Source organism: Varanus komodoensis, unplaced genomic scaffold, assembly GCF_004798865.1.
Source record: "Varanus komodoensis strain SLA01 unplaced genomic scaffold, ASM479886v1 scaffold9, whole genome shotgun sequence".
In the NCBI taxonomy this organism is placed as follows: Eukaryota; Metazoa; Chordata; class Lepidosauria; order Squamata; family Varanidae; genus Varanus; species Varanus komodoensis.
Window position 1 is genome coordinate 30546033 of NW_025336598.1, and position 20207 is coordinate 30566239.

Here is a 20207-nt window from a genome sequence, read left to right on the forward strand (position 1 = left end):
GTATGTCTCTGATGGGAAATAGACTTAATTTAAGTAGAATCCTAAGATTATGGATGAATGCATCAAGTCAATAGAAGCCATCCCAATATTAACCAATTGCCAACAAGGTACTTTGAAGGGAAAGCTACTAGATAGTTGTACTCACCTTTGAAAGACAACTCCAGTTTAGTCAGGCTGGAAAAAATAGTTACAAGGGGAGAACTACAAATGGTAAGTTACTCCTGTGTAATATTATGCAACTAATCTAGAGTTCCAATGACAAGTAAAAAAAAGAGGTGTCCTACATGATATAATAATCACAGACTCTATTAAGCTGCTAATTTTCCTCATGCAGGGAGAATTCTGTGAGAAACAATGCGGATGAGCTTGCCTCCTCAACCTCTTCCATCAGCAATGCTACATGAGAGGGAAGGCAACCTACTCTTGCTGAATCCTTGACTGATAATGCCCCACAAAACCAGGGGTGTAAATTAGAAGGGCGACAGAGCATGCATTCCATCGCAGCCTGTTGCCCTCTAATGTACGGAGGGAAATTGGGTGATGGCAAGGGGAGAACTAAACTGCTTCTTCCTATTGTCCTTCCTTGTGTGGGGTTGGGGTTGCAATGTAGCACACAGAGATACTTCTCTTGGTGCCCACCAACACCTTTCTTGGTGCCCAATTTCACTGAATTTTATTTCTTAAGATTTGTATTAAATGCAAGGCTGGCGTGCTGCAAACCAAAGCCAGCACTTCATTTGCTGCCTCCAGCACCATCTTCATTTATTTTTATTTTAATAATACGGACTTGATTGATGGGTTGGTTGGTCTTGTCATCTATCTAGACAGCCTTGAATATTTGTCCTTAGATGGAGAGATAGATAGAGATAGGGATCAGGGTGGGAAATGTCCATTTGTAAGTCTACATTTGATTGCCTCACCCAAGGACTTTTTCATATGGGATTTCTAGTGTTTCAGTTCTGACTACTGTTGTTTTTACAATCCCAATAAAACAAATTTCTGCATGCTTGATTACAGGCAGCAGCAGCTGCTGCTGCAGCAGCATCAGCTGAATCAAAAGATCCCAGCGCAGGAGGTGAAATAGGGGGGCTTTCAGAAAGTTCTTCTGAAGCATCAAAGTTGAGTTCGAAGAGTGCCAAAGAAAGGAGAAACAGAAGAAAGAAAAGAAAACAAAAAGAACAGTCTGGCGGAGAGGAGAAAGATGAAGATGAATTTCATAGATCTGAATCAGAAGACAGTATCAGGAGAAAAGGTTGCCGATTCTCCATTGAAGGGAATAGGTTAACACTAGAACGGAAACACTCTTCTCCCCACCAGGTATATTGTTACGGAGTCATGAAATTAAGGCTTTATTGTCCGTTTAAAAGCAATGGTCATATTACAGGCCTTACATGAATACCCCCACACTGTGAGAGTATTTCTGCTTTTATAAAACAAATGATAGTCATTGCTTACTAATTCGTGCCACTGGTGGTTCAAGAGTACACCTTTTGTTTCTACAACTGGGAAAAGAATTCTAGAGAATCAGTTATGAAGAAGTGCCATACAAAGGGCAGGATCCTGTACTGCCACAGCACTCCCATGCAGTCCATTGTGGAACCCACAACAGGGAATTAGCATGTCATAAGGGAACCTTGAAATAAGCAAGACCACCCATCTATGAATTGGGAAAAGGTCAGCATCCTTTGGTAAACTCGAGTGGATTGTCTTGTTCTGGAAATCAGTATTTCTGCTCATTTCCAATTCCTTACAAGTCTTTAACTCTCCATTGCGCTTGTGGTGTATTACCTGCATACAAGCTGTAGCCAAGTTATTGCTGACTGTTCCATAAAGTTGTTAAAAACATTGTTTGAAAACACTTTTTTTCTAGAATACATGCCTTTTAAAGTTTGGCATGCACAAAGGGATAATGGCTTTGAACAAAGTCACAATCCCAACATTAGGTTGGTACAGAAGGGAAGTATAATGTTGTAGGTAGACAAATATAAATATGGAGAACTGAGACAGACAAAGACATTTGGGGGGTTAATTCCAGAGATGAGCCACAATAAAGTTAAATCTCCCCTTCAAGAGCACCTTGCATTCATCTTTGATCAAACCATGCTGAAGTACCCAGTGCAGGTACAAAGGAGAGGTGCATGGTGATCCAATGCATGTTTACTCAGAAGTAAACCACACTGAATGAAATAGTGCTTACTCCCAAGTAAGTGTGTATTGGAGTGCAATCCTTGAAGACCCTGTAAAATAGCTGTATTCTCTTCATGAACCTGAATATTGCAAGTGTTTTACCAGAGTATTCAGTTTTTCTGTGCTTGAGAGAGCTCCTTCACTCTTCCTAATCAATTGTCCAAGGTGGCTTGTAATACTGTTAATCACTGTGCCATTTACATAACAGTATTTTCAATTCGATACAGTGCATGTAACTCAAAAAACAGAATCAGGTGCTTTGAAAAGAACGTGTAAAGGGGATGGGAAGGTCTAAAACTGTCTGTCCTTGGTCTTGACATCCAGAGGGAGGGCTGGAAGATTTTAGCCAACTGTGATGTTCTTCTGTCTTTCCCTGCAGTCTTTGCTGAGCATGCGTGGCTCCCTGTTTTCCCCCAGGCGCAACAGCAGAACAAGCCTTTTCAGCTTCAGAGGTAGAGCAAAGGATATAGGATCAGAGAATGACTTTGCTGATGATGAACACAGCACATTTGAAGATAATGATAGCAGAAGAGATTCCCTTTTTGTGCCGCGCAGACATGGTGAACGGCGCAACAGTAACATTAGTCAGGCCAGTAGGTCATCCAGGATGCTGGCAGTGTTTCCAGTGAATGGGAAGATGCACAGCACTGTGGATTGCAATGGGGTGGTTTCCTTGGTTGGTGGACCATCTGTTCCTACATCGCCTGTTGGACAGCTTCTGCCAGAGGTGATAATAGATAAACCAGCTACTGATGACAATGTAAGGAAGTTTTAAATAGTTCAGGCATGGTGGCCTTTTCTTAATGCACCAGCCAGTGTGTCTACAGAATGGAATCCCTTGGGAATGATCCTTGGTTGGTCAAGCTGTGAATGCTCCTGCATCTTGTAATACCTTTTATATACTAACAAAATAAATTTATAACCATAATATTTGCAAAACAAGTATCTGGAGAATGTGCAAAATATATTGCTTTGTATGTTTCATATTCAGAAAACCTTGCTGGATCTTTCTTTATCTGGCTATGAATTAATTGTATCTGGCCAGGTCCAATAAAATGTCTTCTTACATCACAACTAAGAGGAAGCTATAACTTTTGGTACCATATGGATTCTGACCCTGCCTTGATTGTAGATAAATTTGATTACATTCTGTCTCGCGAACATCATTACAACGTACAATCAACGTGGCTAGAAGTTCTGGTTCCCCAAACATTGGTAAAATCACTCCAAATTTCACTTTCTATGTTAAGCATTTTCATGCATCTTTCACCATAATACTCCATCTTTGGCTGATGAAATTGAGATATCTCTCATTGAGATGCCACATTGATGAACATGCATTTCATTTCAAGCTACAAATATATTACAAACCTATATATGTGCTGTCACTTGCACCCACACACACTATATTCTTCTAGCTATTTACAAAAATAAATAAGGGACCTTCCTATGCTGATTTGGAGAAGCATGACAATGCTGGATTCCCCCCTCCCCTTTTTTCTTTTGACTAAGTTTGAATGAAAAGCTTGCTATCCATTTTAAATGCAAAAGATAAGCAAGTAACATGTCATTTCCCCCCTCATTGTTCAAGTTTTTATGTATAACCTGGGATTTATGCTGTAATCCTATGTGTGGGATATACTCACATACAAATGGTTTTAGGCTTACAGTTTATGATTGACAAATTCCATTTCTTCTCCCTCAAACTGGGCTCTTTACAGAGAAGAATATGAGAACAGAGCATAGATCCTGAGTGTAATACATTGTGGGAGGAGACCCATACTGTGCGAAGTCTAGCATGTTCTCCAGGGCTCCAATCCTGCGCAACTTTACTTAGAAGTAAATCCCATTGAAATCAGGTGTACAGCCTGAAAAGTATGAGAAAGTGGGATTTTGCAGGAAAAAATGAGGATAAACAAGGCAGTAAAACAAAAAATGGAGGTGTTCCCTGAAGATCATCTGGGAAACATAAAAATGAGGTTATTGAGACAAGAACAGCATGTTTCTTACAATACTTTCAAAGATTTTGAAATAATAATAGGTTAATAATACAATACATAGCAAAAGTTTGGCATGAATAATTAAGCATAGCTCAAAGCATGACGCATGTATGCCTTTGAATCTAGACGCTCTGCATATGATATGGCCAAGTGCCATTTTCAGGATGAGCTTATATTCCACTTTCCTTTTTTGCAGGCCACAACCACAGAGACAGAAATGAAAAAAAGAAGATCAAGTTCTTTTCACGTTTCTATGGATTTCTTAGAAGACCCTACTCTAAGAGAACGAGCCATGAGTATAGCTAGCATAATCTCAAACACCATGGAAGGTATAGAGAGAGAGGTTACTTTACAAATACTAAACACTTTGCCCTCAGATATCCTATAATGATGGACTAGCATGGGTATTCCATGATTAAAGTAGGTTGCACTACACATTCTCAAACACTTCGATAATAATGCAACAAAGGGAAGTGAGAAAATGAGTTGGAAATGTTGGGAAATCATACAAGTCAGACAGTATAAGAGGTCTTACTTTGTAATGGAGCTAACAATCTAAAGTAAGCAAAAGCAAAGAAGTCTGGGAAAAAATAGTTTCCGTAAAGGTAAGGGGTTCAAATAACCATCCACAGGTTTGGGTAGACACCACTAATAAAAACTCCCCTGCTTTGAAGTCAAATGAACACAAATCAAGTTTTACAATAGACCAGGGGAGTGTTTTGAGACAGAATTTTTTGGAGTCCAGAAAAACAAAGCAGTAAGAGTGGACTATCATGCCCAGAGGGCTAGTAATATTCTCAGCAGAGATACTCAGAAGAATAAAACCTCTAGGTATCCCTTGATCATTGAGCAATACCACTATGCATTTGTGAGCTTTTATGAGTTGCCAGTTAACGGATTAAGATGTTTGGCACTGCTTTAGCATAGTCAGTGGCACTGCTAAGTCCATGACATATGATGCCATTATACTTAACTATACTTGTACAAACAGATTGTGTCAGGGACCGTAGAACTCTGTGCTGGCTCATTACATGCTAAATGCCGCCTGTGTTTGAATAATCATCTGTTTTCATATAGTATCACAATGGTCAAGGAAAGCACAAGACTCAATAGTGTGCGTATAAAAAACTTACAAAGAGCGGAAGTTATCACCTGTAAAAATAAAAGATTTTGTAAGAAAGCCTCCCATGCCCTCTCATGAAAATAGATTCAACTGTATGAGCACAATCCTGGTTCTTGCCATTGGCTTTTACATTTCTAAACAGTCAGGTTTCACTCCTCCAGAGGACCATCCCTCTTTCTGAGAATTCCTGTAAGAATGAAAGAAGAGATCAAACGCCTCCTCAGTCCAGTATCCAGTTTCCCATAGTGACCAATCAGATATCTCTGGGGAGCACACAAGCAGGGCAGGAGAATCATAGTTTGCCCATTGTATTCACCAACAACTGGTGTTCAAAGGCATAATGCTTTTGAAGTATATTGCCACAATGATGAGTAACTGATGACTCACCATCCAGAAATCCGTTTATTCCTTTTAAATTCATTTTGGCTAGTGGCCATCACCACTTCTTGAGGCACCAGTTGTCTTAATTTAACTGTGCATTGTGTGAGGAAGCAATTCCTTCTGTCTGTTTTGAACCTCCCATCAGTCAGGTGATCCTGGGTTATGCTGTTATGAGAGACAAACTTGTCCATGTGTATTTTCACCACACCATGCATACTTTTTACCTACCTCTGTTACATTTCTCCTTGTCCTCCATTATTTGAAACTAAAAAGCCCAAATGTCATAAGCTGAACTAAAAACTAAACTAAAAAGCCCAAATGTCGTAATCACTGGGTAATCTCTCCAACCCCCAATCTATACCCTTTCCTACCTGTCAATGTTTTTTTGTACCTGTGTTTGGCAATTTACACAGGACAGTACTGCTCTATGCCACCATCTTTAACAGAAGTTCATTCCCTTCCCTTTTCCCTTTCTTAATATCTAGACTTAGAAAGTAAAAACAGTAAAATCAACTTTTTGTTTTGGCTCAGCCATATTTGAGAAGGCATTTTCTGAAAAAGGAACAGTCAGCATGATACAATTTGGTCTTTTCTTCTCTTCCTTCTCCTTTTTCTTCTACTTAACAGAACTTGAAGAGTCAAGACAGAAGTGTCCACCTTGTTGGTACAAATTTGCAAACAATTTCTTGATCTGGGACTGCTGTCCATGTTGGCTGAAAGTAAAGCATTTTGTTAACATAGTTGTGATGGACCCTTTTGTTGATCTTGCTATTACAATTTGCATTGTCTTAAATACACTGTTCATGGCAATGGAACATTACCCAATGACAGAGCAATTCAATGATGTGCTTAATGTTGGAAACCTGGTGAGTCATCCGTTGTTACTATGCCTTTGAATACTAGGTACTTCAAAGATGTACTGAAGTTATAGCACTAAGTGAAAAATATTTCTTCTTCCTTTTAATGATAAAGTAAAGGTATTACTCTTGGACAGTTATGTTCCAGTATTTGGTAGATACTTCAGATAGGGCTTGGTAATAATTATCAGATTACTGTGCAAACTGTGAGAGTGTACTTTTTGAACTCTCTAGCTTTGCATTTATCTATTAATTTTGTTGTTTATTGTACATCATATTGAACTATCTGAATGGTTACAAGACCATATAATGACAATATAATAAATGGTCAAGCAGGAATATAGTACAGTCAAATTTCAAAAACAGAATTATTGTATTCTGGTATTACTGCTGCATATTTAGGGCACTGTTGAAATAAACTGAACAAGTGAAATAGAAATAAACTGAAACCTAAATTTTCCAGCACCGTAATTAATTTTCATGGGTTGGGTAGCCATGTGACCAATATTGAAACTAGTTTCAAGTGTTTGTACTTTGTATCGGGTGAGCAGGACAGACTGGGGATTATGCGTCTGTGCCATCCACCCTGCAGCCAATCAGTCTTCCCACCTGCGCTGATGGAGGTGGTCTTGGATGTAATGTTGCAGTCCCCTAGGCCATTGATTCTGGGGGATTTCAACATTCATGCTGAGAGCATCCTATCTGGGATGGCTCAGAATTTCATGGCCTCCATGATAACCATAAGACTATCCCAGCATATCTTCAATCCAGTCTTGGTCTTTTTGGCCAGATATGAGGATGGTGTTTTGATTTAAACTCTTTTTCATAGTCAGATCACCGCCTGCTGAGGTTTAAACTGATGATGGCTTTTCCCCCTTTGCATGGGTGATGGACCTATTAAGGCGGCCCACCCCTGGAGGCTAATGCATCCAGGTGGTTTTCAGAGGCTTTGAGAGGCTGGAGCGATATGGCTGGTGTTCCTGTTCAAGCTGTGTTCAAGCTAAGGAGCACAGAAGTAACCAGGGCACTTGACACGATTGTCCCTGAGTGCCCTTTCAGTTGTAGAGTGTGTACATGGGGTATAACCTGGAACTGAGAGTGATGAAACAGCATAGGGAGTGGCTTGAGCATGGATGAGGGGGAAAGCCCTAGTGCATGCAATCAAAACCTGGTGTGTGACTACAGTTGGGCATAGTTAGAGACAATAAGGCAGCAAAGAAACAACTCCCTCCTTCTCTTCAATCTTCCATTTGCCACCTAGCAGGACTTCATAAGGTTTGTTTGGGGCCTGTGACACCTTTGGCTTATAATTTTGATGTTTTTGCATCTGAAAAAGTCTAAAGACTAAAGTACAAATGGCCCTCGGTCACAAACATTTTCCCAATCCAGTGGCAGAATGCTTCCATCAACTCCTATGTGCCATCTTCTTAAAACCATCCCCTCTAAGCAGCTTGTTGTTCCATGAGCTGAACCCTGATTGCAGCTTTCTGCCCCTACTTTGGGTAATTGAAGAAATCACCTGCCACAAAGTAAGCGAACAAAAACCCTTAGATCATCATACAATCCAGTGAATGACCTAACTAGTTCCCTATGTGCTGCTTTCAGTGATAACATACTGCACTTAACTGTATTAGTAAAATGTTTAGCAAAAATAATGACATGAGCTAAGGTATGTGTGCCCTAATATTTTTAAAAAGAAAGATTTTGGTACAAATGATTGCTTGTAGGTATAGACACTTTCAATATGACAACCTGAATAAATCTGTATACTGCAGCTTTACACTTTTGCAAATTCATAAATTTATTTTTCACACTTAGGTTTTCACTGGAATCTTCACAGGAGAAATGGTTCTCAAACTAGTGGCCATGGATCCCTATTATTATTTCCAAGAAGGATGGAACATTTTTGATGGCTTTATTGTCACCCTTAGTTTGGTTGAACTTGGTCTCTCAGATGTGGAAGGACTATCAGTTCTCCGGTCCTTCAGATTGGTAATTGTCTCAGCCAACAGAATGTTGTTTCATTTTTATAAACACAAGCATAAATTCAGCAGTCCAGGGGACCTAAAGTTAATTCTTCATAATGCTGAACCTGTAGTATGTTTGGTTACTTTTAGACATAGACTCTCTTTACATGGTATTCCTGTATCCATTTGTGTCCTTCCACTGATAGAAGTGGAGGCTTCTAACAACAGAATGGAAATAAAAGCAGTTTTCACCCATCACCCCCCCCCCCCCCCCCCCCCATGCATTCTGAAAAAACTTGCAGAAGGTTGAACAATCCTTCAGAATAATATGGGAAGGGATGGAGAGGACTGTAAGGAGAGGGGAGAATTGAAGAAAATGACCTCCCTCCCTATTCCATTGATGGACTCTTTCACTTGAATTAAGAACCCTCCTGTCAGTGGCAGGACACCACTGAGTACAAGTATCTTACCTTTTTTAAAAAAAGTAGAGTATTTGGTGAGGAAACTTGAAACATGTAGAACACAATTCAGGAAGTCAGTCATGACTAAATTCCTTTGAAAGAAACATACTCCCCCAAGTAAGTGCATATAGCATTGGTTATCTTTCACTTCAAAAGATGTTTGACTTTGCGATGTAGGTTTTACAGTACAATTTTAAAGAGCTGCATAATTTGAATTTCTGCATAATGATTATTAATATTACAGTGAAGCCCCTCAGATTTCAGTGGAACTTTCCTATAGCTAACCTTTGCTGGAGTGGGCCATAAAATTTTACACTAACTTGCCTTCATCCTTACAGATACCAATTGTCACTTCCTTGTTTTTCAGTTGCGAGTTTTCAAACTGGCTAAATCCTGGCCAACTCTAAATATGCTGATCAAAATTATTGGCAACTCCGTGGGAGCTCTGGGAAATCTGACCTTGGTCCTGGCCATCATTGTCTTCATTTTTGCTGTGGTTGGTATGCAGCTATTTGGTAAAAGCTACAAGGAATGTGTGTGCAAGATTGCAAAAGACTGTGAACTTCCACGCTGGCATATGAATGACTTTTTCCACTCATTCTTGATCGTGTTCCGAGTACTTTGTGGAGAATGGATAGAAACCATGTGGGACTGTATGGAGGTTGCAGGTCAAACCATGTGCCTTACAGTCTTCATGATGGTAATGGTGATTGGAAATTTAGTGGTATGTAACTTTTAAAAAATTAAATCTTTACTTTAGATCAAATGATGCTGCGTCATGCAAGAAGTAAAGTGATCAGGCTGCTTCACCAAAACACTTATAACACGTGCTTTTCAAGGAGATTTTTTCATATAAGGATCAGGCATTGTGCTCAGTGTTGAATATTAATTCTACCACTAGAAGTACTGATAATCAGAAAAGTATTTACCAGCCCACCCAAAAAAAAAATACTCCCATAAAATTGTATTTTACCCCTTGCGTATCACAAGATGGCTTGAGTGTTGCATCTGCAAACTACTGAGATAAACTAACTGGTTTCTCATTTTAGAGAAGTGGGTAAGTGGCTAATTGCAAAGCTGAAAGCTATTCCTACTAGCCTCATATCTGAATAACACCAGTAGGAACAAGAAAAATATTGCACACGCACGCACACACAACCTCAGAATTCAATATTGGAAGGAATGGCTTAAGATCAATTTAAATCAAGACTTCTAGAGCAGTGGTTTTCAACCTTTCAACTGCTGGGGACCAGCAAAAACAGGAAAACTACCTCCGGGACTGCTAAGGCAGAAACAAAAAGCACCATACACGTAATATAGTATTCAGTGTATTAGTTTCCAAACACAATACCAAAAGAAAGACAGACAGACAGACCTCCAACACAACCAGAAACCGAGCAACAAAAAATGCCAACAAAAGAACAAAGTACTGACATCGGTGCAGTGTGGCTCCCAGCCAGTTTCCACCAAGCCGTCTCTCCCCTCCCTGTCCCCCTGTGTGCCTCCCATGATTGCAATGCCAACCGAGGAAGAGGTGGTGGAGCACAGCCAGCCCCCATGCTGGACTGTGGTGAGTGGGATGTGGACCCCCACATGGACTGGCAGTAAATTTTCTGAGGACCAGCACCAGTTCCTGGTCCAGTGGTTGAAAACTACTGTTCTAGGGGATCTCAAGGGACCATTCAAGGTATTGACCTTGAAAACTATGGAAGAAATTAGTTCAGCAGCCAGTCTTCCTTAACCCAGTATGCTTTTGTGACAATGTAGAACCTACAATGATCTAGAATAGGAATTGGCATTGCCTAGCATAGAGATTGTCAACAGGTGGCCAACTACTATATCAAGCAAAGCAGACAGAAAGGGGAAGAGAAGAAGACCAGTGACTGGACTTGCTATCAGCCAACATTGCCAAGATCTGTGCATGTCACCAGCCCTCACCACCTTCACAGTGGTATATAACCTGGCTAGTTTCGGATTCCTTGTCTGTATAATGCTAGGTTTATTTATTGGGCAGCAGGTCTTTAATACATCTTAAATAAATTATTCTATTACAGTGTGCTTACTGATCCAAAATAAGGGCCTTTTTTCCCTCCCTCTTCTTTAGGTATTGAATCTATTTTTGGCCTTGCTACTGAGCTCATTTAGTGCAGACAACCTTGCGGCCACAGATGATGACAATGAAATGAACAATCTCCAAATTTCTATGGCAAGAATAGATAAAGGAATAAACTATGTGAAAAGAAAAATCCATGAATTCATCCAGAAATCTTTTGTTAAAAAGCAAAAAGCTTTAGATGAAATCAAACCACTTGAAGAGCTAAACAATAAGAACAGCTGCATTTCTAACCATACCATGGAAATTGGCAAAGATTTGGATTATTTTAGGGATGGAAATGGAACTGGCACCAGTGGCATAGGCACAGGTAGTAGTGTAGGAAAATATATTGTTGATGAAAGTGATTACATGTCATTCATAAACAACCCAAGCCTAACTGTGACCGTGCCAATTGCTGTTGGAGAATCAGATTTTGAAAATTTGAACACAGAAGAGTTTAGCAGTGAATCAGATTTGGAAGAGAGCAAAGAGGTAAGCTTTTGCATACTTTATTTAGGGAGCAAATCTATGCTATTGTTAACAGAGAAGAATTATAGTGGGAGGATGGAAGAAAAATAATTTGATACCACCAGAAATGTAAGGGAAAATTTTAGATATGCAATGTCAATATTTTAGGTGGATGGGGTCGTGTTTGGGATATGGGAGGGTTTAGGATCCCTTAGATCCTCAGCAATTGCCTTCACCCCCAAAATGCCAATTTTTCTGCATCTGTGAATTCCCACTTCATAGAGGAAACCACTGCAGAAACTTCTAAGTAATGTAATGAGATCTATCACTTCTTTATTGCCATTTTCCAGTTAAATAAATTTTACAGAAATGGCCATCATCATCACATGTTCATACTATAATGAACAATAATGCCAAAATTATCAGCATTATCATTTAAAATATTCCATTCACAAAAAAAAACTCTTCAGCTTAACATGCCATGTTAAGGGGTTTCCATCTGTATTCTAGCTCCAAAAAGCTAGGAGATTACAGCTGTTAAGTAACATGCCCTTAACAAACATGCTTTTAGACAATGTGGCTATTTTATGGCATTCTATGCTGTGGCTATTTCCAGCTTCACCACTGTCACAAAGCTGGATGGCTGTCCGTGGCAGAGTGCTGGGCCTAAGTCCCAGATTTGCCTGTTCCCAGAATAGAAACATGGATTCTCTGCAACTGAACCTGTAATGCAACTGAAGCTTCCATTCCATGTTAGAAGTACCCAGTAGGCGATCATACTATCCATATCGAATTATAGAACTGAAAAGAACAATGAAAGTCATCTGATCCAATAAAAATTACAAGCATATTACAGTGTAACTAGAGAAAGGGACATACTATACCTTCCTCCTGACATGACACAAAAAGATGTGGTACAAATGGAGAAAATGACCTATAAATTTTAATGCCAGCAAAGCTGATGAGAAAGGAAACAGTCAATATTTATCACCCTACTGGAGCTAACTCATCAGACATTAAACTTGTCCAAGTAAGCCATTTTCTGCCCTTTGTATCCCAAAGCAGAGGTACAACTAAGCTAGCACAGCTAATTGCTGTTTTCTGAATCAGTGGTAGCTTTTCCCAGGTTAAGTTCACATGTAACTATAATACAATTTTCTTTAACAGAAGCTAAATACATCTAGCTCATCTGAAGGAAGTACAGTTGATATTGGACTACCTGCAGAAGAGCAACCTGAAGCAGAACCTGAGGAAGCTCTTGAACCTGAAGCTTGTTTTACAGAAGGTCAGGGAAAACAATACTAAATATTTGATGTTTGCTAGGCTACTGTATTATTGCTGGGAGAAATGAGCTTTAAAAAATCTAAACTAGCTTCTACATGCAGATACATTTTTATGGAAAGATGATAATTTATGAAAGTGTTACTGTACAAACTGCAAAACAAAATTATTATTTTTTCATCTTCTCAAAATGTAATATATTTTTAGGTTGTGTGCAAAGATTCAAGTGCTGTCAAGTTAGTGTAGAAGAAGGAAAAGGAAAACAATGGTGGAATCTTAGAAAAACTTGTTTCCGAATAGTCGAACACAACTGGTTTGAAACCTTCATTGTCTTTATGATTCTTCTTAGCAGTGGTGCTCTGGTAAGTGAAAACAGAAAATGCATTTAAAGCATTATTTTAAAGATATACTTTTTGGCTTATTTTGGTTCATTGTAAGTGGAAAAATGTCATATTTGTACTTTTAAAATAATGACCAAAATTTAGAAAAAGGGAAAGCTTTTGAATCTAATCCAATCATCCCCAGTGTTCATGAGATTCCTTACACAAAGTAATCTTTAAAAAATAGGAAGTGCAATTGTTCACTAATACTAGCACCACAGACACAGCAAGGAAATAAAGTTCATAGAGTTACGTAACTAGCAATATAAGGGAGGCAAGAAATCAATTGTATTATTGAGACTTGCATCAGTCTGTACATGTATTTGTGCATTATATTAGTCTCTGATAGCTATGCTTTCTTTTTATAAAGAGTGTGTGTGTGTGTGTTGGGGAGGAGGGGGTGCTACAGCTCAGGGTTGAATCCAAATGGTCTTTCTGCGCTGATGGAATGCTGTTTGATCAATGATGTTTCTTGAGAGCGGATCTGGGTGAGAGGTGATTTGGAGAGCTTTCCCCCTCCCACACTATTCCAATGGGTTTACCAATCCTGGGAGCAGATTTGTGGGAGGAGCAACAGGGCTGCTAGAGGAAAGGGGGGAATGCTAAAAATTTATTTCCTTGTCATTCTACTGGTGGGAGCCTCCAATGGATCAAAGGCATTGCTCACCATTACAAAACCTCTGGAGAAGCAGTGCTTAGCAGTTAATAAATCAGAACGATGAGAATTCCCGTACAAAACAGCACCATGCTTTTTCCTTGTATGAGGAAATAACTCATGTAGAAGAAATAAAGATAATGTCTGGAATGTTAGACATTTTCCTGAATAGCACTGTTGGAAGAACTTCTTGAAACTGTGTAATTTTAAAGAAATTTTCACAAAAGTGGGAGGAAGGTGGGGTGCAGGGTTTTCTATCAGTTCTTCTATCTTAATAAGAATTAACCACTGGGAACAATTCACAGGCTTTTGAAGACATATACATTGAACAAAGGAAAACTATCAAGACTGTGCTGGAATATGCTGACAAAGTCTTCACTTACATCTTCATTCTTGAGATGCTTCTGAAGTGGGTAGCATATGGATATCAAACGTACTTCACTAATGCCTGGTGTTGGCTGGATTTCCTGATTGTTGATGTATGTACCTTATTGTCTAACTCTTTCTGTCTCCAAGTGAGACCTCAACAAAATCTTGCAGTATGAAAGGCTCTTATTTAGGGTCACAGCCAGTCGTTTACTTTTCCAAGAAAACTCCATTAAAACCCACCACTACCCAATTTTTCAGCATCCTCACTGGCTGCTTGGAGGTTCTACCCCAGGTTTTCTCCTCTAAAGATGGGGAACCTTGGTTTTCACTCAAGCCAGGTGATACACTTCATGTGTGCAGGTGGTGCTGTTTTGCCTATGTAAGGGTCCACAGTTGAAGAATGAGTCCACTGTACTCTATAGGATTTCTTTTATTAGGCCCACTTCTTAAACTGTCAGTGATTGTTTTTCTTTTTAAGCCTTATTTTGTTGTTCATTTTGATCAACATATGATGCATGCCATAATTCCTTTTTAAAGAAAAGATTCCGGTAATCAGTCTTGACTGGGACTCTCTCAGTTATCAGAAACATAGGCCCTACTTCATGGATGTATTCTCATTAAGATAACGTGGATAGCTTGTTTCCATAGAACATTTCCACACATAAAGACACAAAAATATTTCTGTGACTGCCAATATTGCCATGAAAGAAGTCCTTAATTAATAAAGTATTTTTGTACAACTTTAAAGTGTATACTTTATTAACTCTATGTTAACAAAATTAATATACTGGAACGGATTCTATAGCAACTTGGATTTTACAAACTCCATCAGCTATTATGAGTACAAATTGCAACACTTGTTGCCTATATAATTAAAATCATATAGGGTGGTAGAAAGGAAGTAAAGTCCCAAGGAGATTTTAATGATATTTAAATCATATAGTCAATTAAAAGATGCACACACTCATGCATTTGTGTAACCATATGTGCATATAAGCATGGTCATTTATGATTTATGTAAAACATCCTCAGCCTCTAAATAAAGAGAAAGATTTGACCAATTAAAATACAGTAATGTTGTGTGCTAAAGCACCACCTTGCATTTGGATGTTCCTGCGATACAGCAAAGGTGTGTGTTTCTACAGTATTGAAGAGTCTTGACCATACACAGAGGGTTCAGTTGTGGTGAGCCTTTTTTATGCATGTCTAGCTGCTGCGGTCATATCACCCAACTTTCCTGAGTGGAGCTGAAATACAAAGGAGGACTGGATGGCCTGTGATTCCTCCAGAATAAATATTCCTTAAAATACAGTCTTCCTAGTAGGCTTTAAACATAATGTGATAAAAAGTGATAATGTCATTTTGCTTTTGTTTTTGTTTTTCACAGGTATCTTTGGTTAGCTTAACAGCAAATGCATTGGGTTATTCAGAACTTGGTGCCATTAAGTCCCTTAGGACCCTGAGAGCTTTGAGACCTTTAAGAGCCTTATCCAGATTTGAAGGGATGAGGGTAAGATGAATTGAAAGAAAAGCTGCTCATAGGTTAAATGCATGCCTAAATATAAGGCATGTTCCATGCATGTCATATAAGGAATGATAATCCATGCAGAAATGCTTCCCTTTCATTCTATTGCATATTTATCAAAAATAGGTACGCAAAAGGCTTGATTGGCTAACCTTAAGCCAATCCAATGCTGCGTAATAGCTGTATGCATTTACATTACTTTACTTTCTAGCCAATTTGAGGAGTTTATCATAAATGTATTTCAGCAGATTTGCTAAAAGTGATTGTAAAGGTGAGTAGATTCTCTGTAATTTGCTCCTGCGAGCAAATTAAGTATTTTTACTTCAATAACCTGGTTTATGCCACACAACTGTTTAAAAGAGTGTGCTGCTTTCATAAACTCAGATCAGTCCTTTTAGCATTTAATTTAATGAGAATAACTGTGCCCCCACCAAAATTATTGGTTACACAGGCTTCAGTTTAGGATTTTATTCAGTAGGTCAGATTTTATTATAACAATGTCTCCAAACAGGAGCTTGTCTCCGTTTTGATGCTGAACTACTTAAACATACTGGCATAGAAGGACAATTAGAATTCACACTATACAGACAGTTCAGTAACCTTTAACTCATTAAGCTCATTAATTGGACTAACCCCATTTAATTGTTGAATTAACCCAACAATTCAACTGGTTCCTTTTCACAATACTGAATCATTTGCAATTAAGTTAAATAATTCCAGCAAATCCCCAGCATTAACTGCACAAGTCATTTAATATTACCAAGTTGCTTTCTGGGGTAAGTCAGGTTTACTGCTTAATCTTGGTAAACTTCTTTATGCTATATCCCTAATTTCTTCTCTTCATTAAAGTTAATGGATGAATTCATAAATTCTGAAAACTTCAATTAAAAACATTAATTTGTATACAACTTGATCCAAACTGCATGTTGTTCACAAACTTGTTATTTTCAGAGAATGTTTTTTTGCCACTTCATGGAAACATAAGAGGAAACAGCTTTTGAATAATGATGATGATAATAATAATAATAAAAGGAAATCTTCCTAGTAAGATGGACAGCTGATACATGCGGTCTATAACTCTTAGTTGTAAACCCACACCAGCACCTACTGTGAAATGAAATTTAAATAAATGGAGCTCAGTTCCTCAAATTGTATCCATCAGGTTGCATAGCTTCTCTTCAAAATTTCTAAAAAGAATTATTATTGTAAATTGAAACTGACTCGATACATGAATTTCAGGTGCATCTAACCACCCCTTAATTTCAACAAATCCCTTTAAACAAGAAATTCATGAATTGAGAAGTCAGCAGTGGAATAGGGTAAGAGCTGGTCAATTCCTGTAGTGTTCACGAACATTCATTTTCAAATGACTGTTTGGTTATCCATGTTCATATTTCTTTTTATTTACTATTCATGAACATTCTTGCAAATATGTTTTTGTTGGCACAGATGTTTGGGGAACTGTTGTCCTTTGTACTCCTTCCTAAATAACCTTCAAGAACAGCAATGATGCTAAATGTTCATGTAATATGAGTACCAAGAATATGGCAATCTGAACAATTATTTCAATATACATCTGCTTCATGAAAAAGAAATATAATTATACTTGGTTTCATTTTTCCATTCACAATTTCCATTGCAATTTTTCTGGTCAGTGCTATTCAGAAGGAACCAAGGAGCCATGTGTATACAATGGTATCAGTTATTTACCACTTTTATACATTTTCCTGCACTTAAAACGGTTTTATCTTGCTGAGTTAAGAAGCAAAAGAAATAACACCTGATTCTGGTGATCCAGCAATACCAAGTGTCCAGATTAAAGTGTACAAACAGCTTACACAGTAAAACATGTTTGGCCAAAATTTAGAAAAACTATGCACTCACAGAAATTGCCATCTATTAATGAATGATTCGTGAACAGGAAAAGGATTCACATCAAACACTGAAACACAAAACTGACCAGTTCTCCATGGAATCACTAATGTGCTATGAAAGCTGTCTCATTTCAACATGCTGAAGGAAAGGACAAAGGCAGGATTAGGTTGGTGGCAGACAGATAGCGCTTTGCTTTCTTCAAGAGGACCAGTAGCTCAATGACATATACGCCACTGAACAAAGTTTTAGCTATTATCCATGCAACCATAGTTGGTGCACATTAGGAACACTTCATGAAGCTTGCTATGTGATGTTTACATGTTAGGCATTGGTGGTGTTTCTTCTGAGGAAACAGGCAAGGACCCCAAAAACAACTCTACTGGGATCTTTTGAGATCATCACTTCCATTATGTATCATAACATCATCTTGTTCTAACATGCAGTGAATGGACTGCTATTGAATTGGAGCTTTGCGAGTGCCAATTCCATAGTAGCCTAAGAACCAAATAGGGCTGGTGTCCATGTTAAGCTCAAGGCTGGCAGGCAGTACTTCTATGAGTCATGTGTTTAGCACCCTGAGTTTACTTTTACAAGCTGTGCTAAATTTGCAGCTTTTCAGGTTAAGATATGTCAACTTAACTTGAACATGAATCATACTGATGAAGACTGTTACACAAGTAAGAAGCAGTAGAAGGCACTGGAAACTAATACCCTTGTAAGCATTAACACTGTTGATTAATTATATTGAAAACATGTTGTCAGATTCTAACTTGGCAGTAAGTACTGTTAAAAACTGAAATTTAAGTCAAGCATTAACGCTGTTTGTGCTATAAAATGCATTTGGTTTCATTTAATTAATTTCTGGAATGTGCCAAATAAAATTTTTAAGAACCTTTTCGATCTTTTTCCATGCCATTAAAACCTAGATTTTGACCTGTTGGTTCCCAAGTATCAAGCTTCGATTTTCACATATTTGCATACTTATATTTAAATGTGGAACTTCAAATTAATTTCATATGATTGTTGAAAAACTGGTAAAATTATTTGTACGCAGAAGATAAACCCAAGACCTAAGGACAATGTAAGTCTGTGAACTATAACTCAACTGTTTTAACACTCAAATAATAGCCCATGATGGACAAGGGGAAATTTCACCAAAGCAGAATACATTCAAGTTTGTTGTGTTTTAATATATTTATATTTAAATTATCTTTACTCCACAGTTGCTGGAAGGCAAAGTAAAGAACCGCTTTTATTTGAATTAAATCTGCTGCAGACTGAGAGCTATATTCTAATCTCGATGCATGTAGATATGTTCTTAAAACAACTTGCAAAAAGAGATTTGAATATACCCATTGCTTTATATTTATCATTTTTAATACTTCCTGTAATGTAATGCTCTTGTAGTAGTTCAAAATATGTATGCTATTGTAAGTGTAGAAAAATCAATATCCATTGCTTTGCTAAATTTAGAGGATTGATTTCTGTAGCAATCTAGCATGTGTTTATGTATAACATCACTGGAAGAGAGCATGTTATGCTGTGCTTGATATATTTCTCTTAGAGCAGTAAAGCAAAAAGAGAATTTTTAGCAATTCACCTTGCAATTTTAGTTTTGCATGTCTTATGCACATTTCTGGCTGACTGCTTTAAAGTTGATCATATTTCAAATTTCCAGTCCAGTTTCCAAGGTAGCAATATTGAAAAGAAATTGATATCCTAAATATTTTATACAATCCAACATGTATATTAAATATCTCATTAGATGCATTAAAACTCATTTAATAATTTGACAGTATCATAACATTATTTGAAATACTTACAGGTCCAAACATTAAATTATCTGTGTAGGGCCAAGTGACATAAACCACTAATTTCTCCCTCCAACCCCTTTGCAGTTAATCCTTTTCACAGCATGATTTTTTCATATGGCTTTCACCTCTTTCATGCTACAACAGGGGCCTAATGATAAGAAAGAGGAGAAATGCCATTTGAGTATTAAAACTTGGGAGCCAGAGTGCCCTTGCATACATGGAAAAGATCTTCAGCTCACAGAAAGGCTGTTTCATCTCCATGCTAAGGCTAAATGAGGCCAAGGCTGGAATACTATACCCACACACTCCAGAGTAAGTCCTATTGAACTCGGTGAGGCTTCCCTCTGAGTAGATACGACTCGTAGACCTCTGAGTGTGCACACTCATGCAAAATTACATTGCTATGTGTTCAGTGGGACTTAACTTCCAAATAAGGATACATAGCCTAGTTTCAGCTATGTTAGTTCAGTTCAGTTAAGACCTCAACAAACTGAAGCATGAAAACTGCTATAGAACCTATCAATTATTGTACTATATGAACTGTTGTAGAAGTTTTTGCAGAACAGTAGTGGTAGTTATTTTCCTTAGACTGACTGATATATTGGATCCCACCCAAAGTTCCTATAGAAATCCCATCTGTATCCATTACCTGTATCCATTTCCTGTACTGTATCCATCAACTTCTTCTGGGAAATCGAATAGCTGATTTGTTTCAGACAAGATTTCTCAGAAAAATAGTCTATGCTAAAAAGTATTTTCAGAAGTATGA

At 38.1% G+C, this 20207-nt stretch overlaps 1 protein-coding gene across 2 annotated transcripts in view; it reads left to right on the forward strand.

The window, feature by feature from the left end:
* LOC123017126 (sodium channel protein type 1 subunit alpha) overlaps positions 1-20207 on the forward strand; it is a 52792-nt gene that overhangs the window by 21167 nt on the left and 11418 nt on the right. Inside the window, exons 10-20 of one of the 2 annotated variants that reach the window (XM_044418262.1) lie at positions 1018-1317; positions 2567-2947; positions 4384-4516; positions 6319-6557; positions 8367-8540; positions 9344-9700; positions 11081-11563; positions 12707-12824; positions 13028-13182; positions 14161-14334; positions 15612-15734. In XM_044418262.1, the coding sequence (XP_044274197.1) occupies positions 1018-1317; positions 2567-2947; positions 4384-4516; positions 6319-6557; positions 8367-8540; positions 9344-9700; positions 11081-11563; positions 12707-12824; positions 13028-13182; positions 14161-14334; positions 15612-15734 (2637 nt within the window). The remainder of the gene's footprint in view (positions 1-1017; positions 1318-2566; positions 2948-4383; positions 4517-6318; positions 6558-8366; positions 8541-9343; positions 9701-11080; positions 11564-12706; positions 12825-13027; positions 13183-14160; positions 14335-15611; positions 15735-20207) is intronic. The other variant, XM_044418263.1, reaches the window with a different exon arrangement.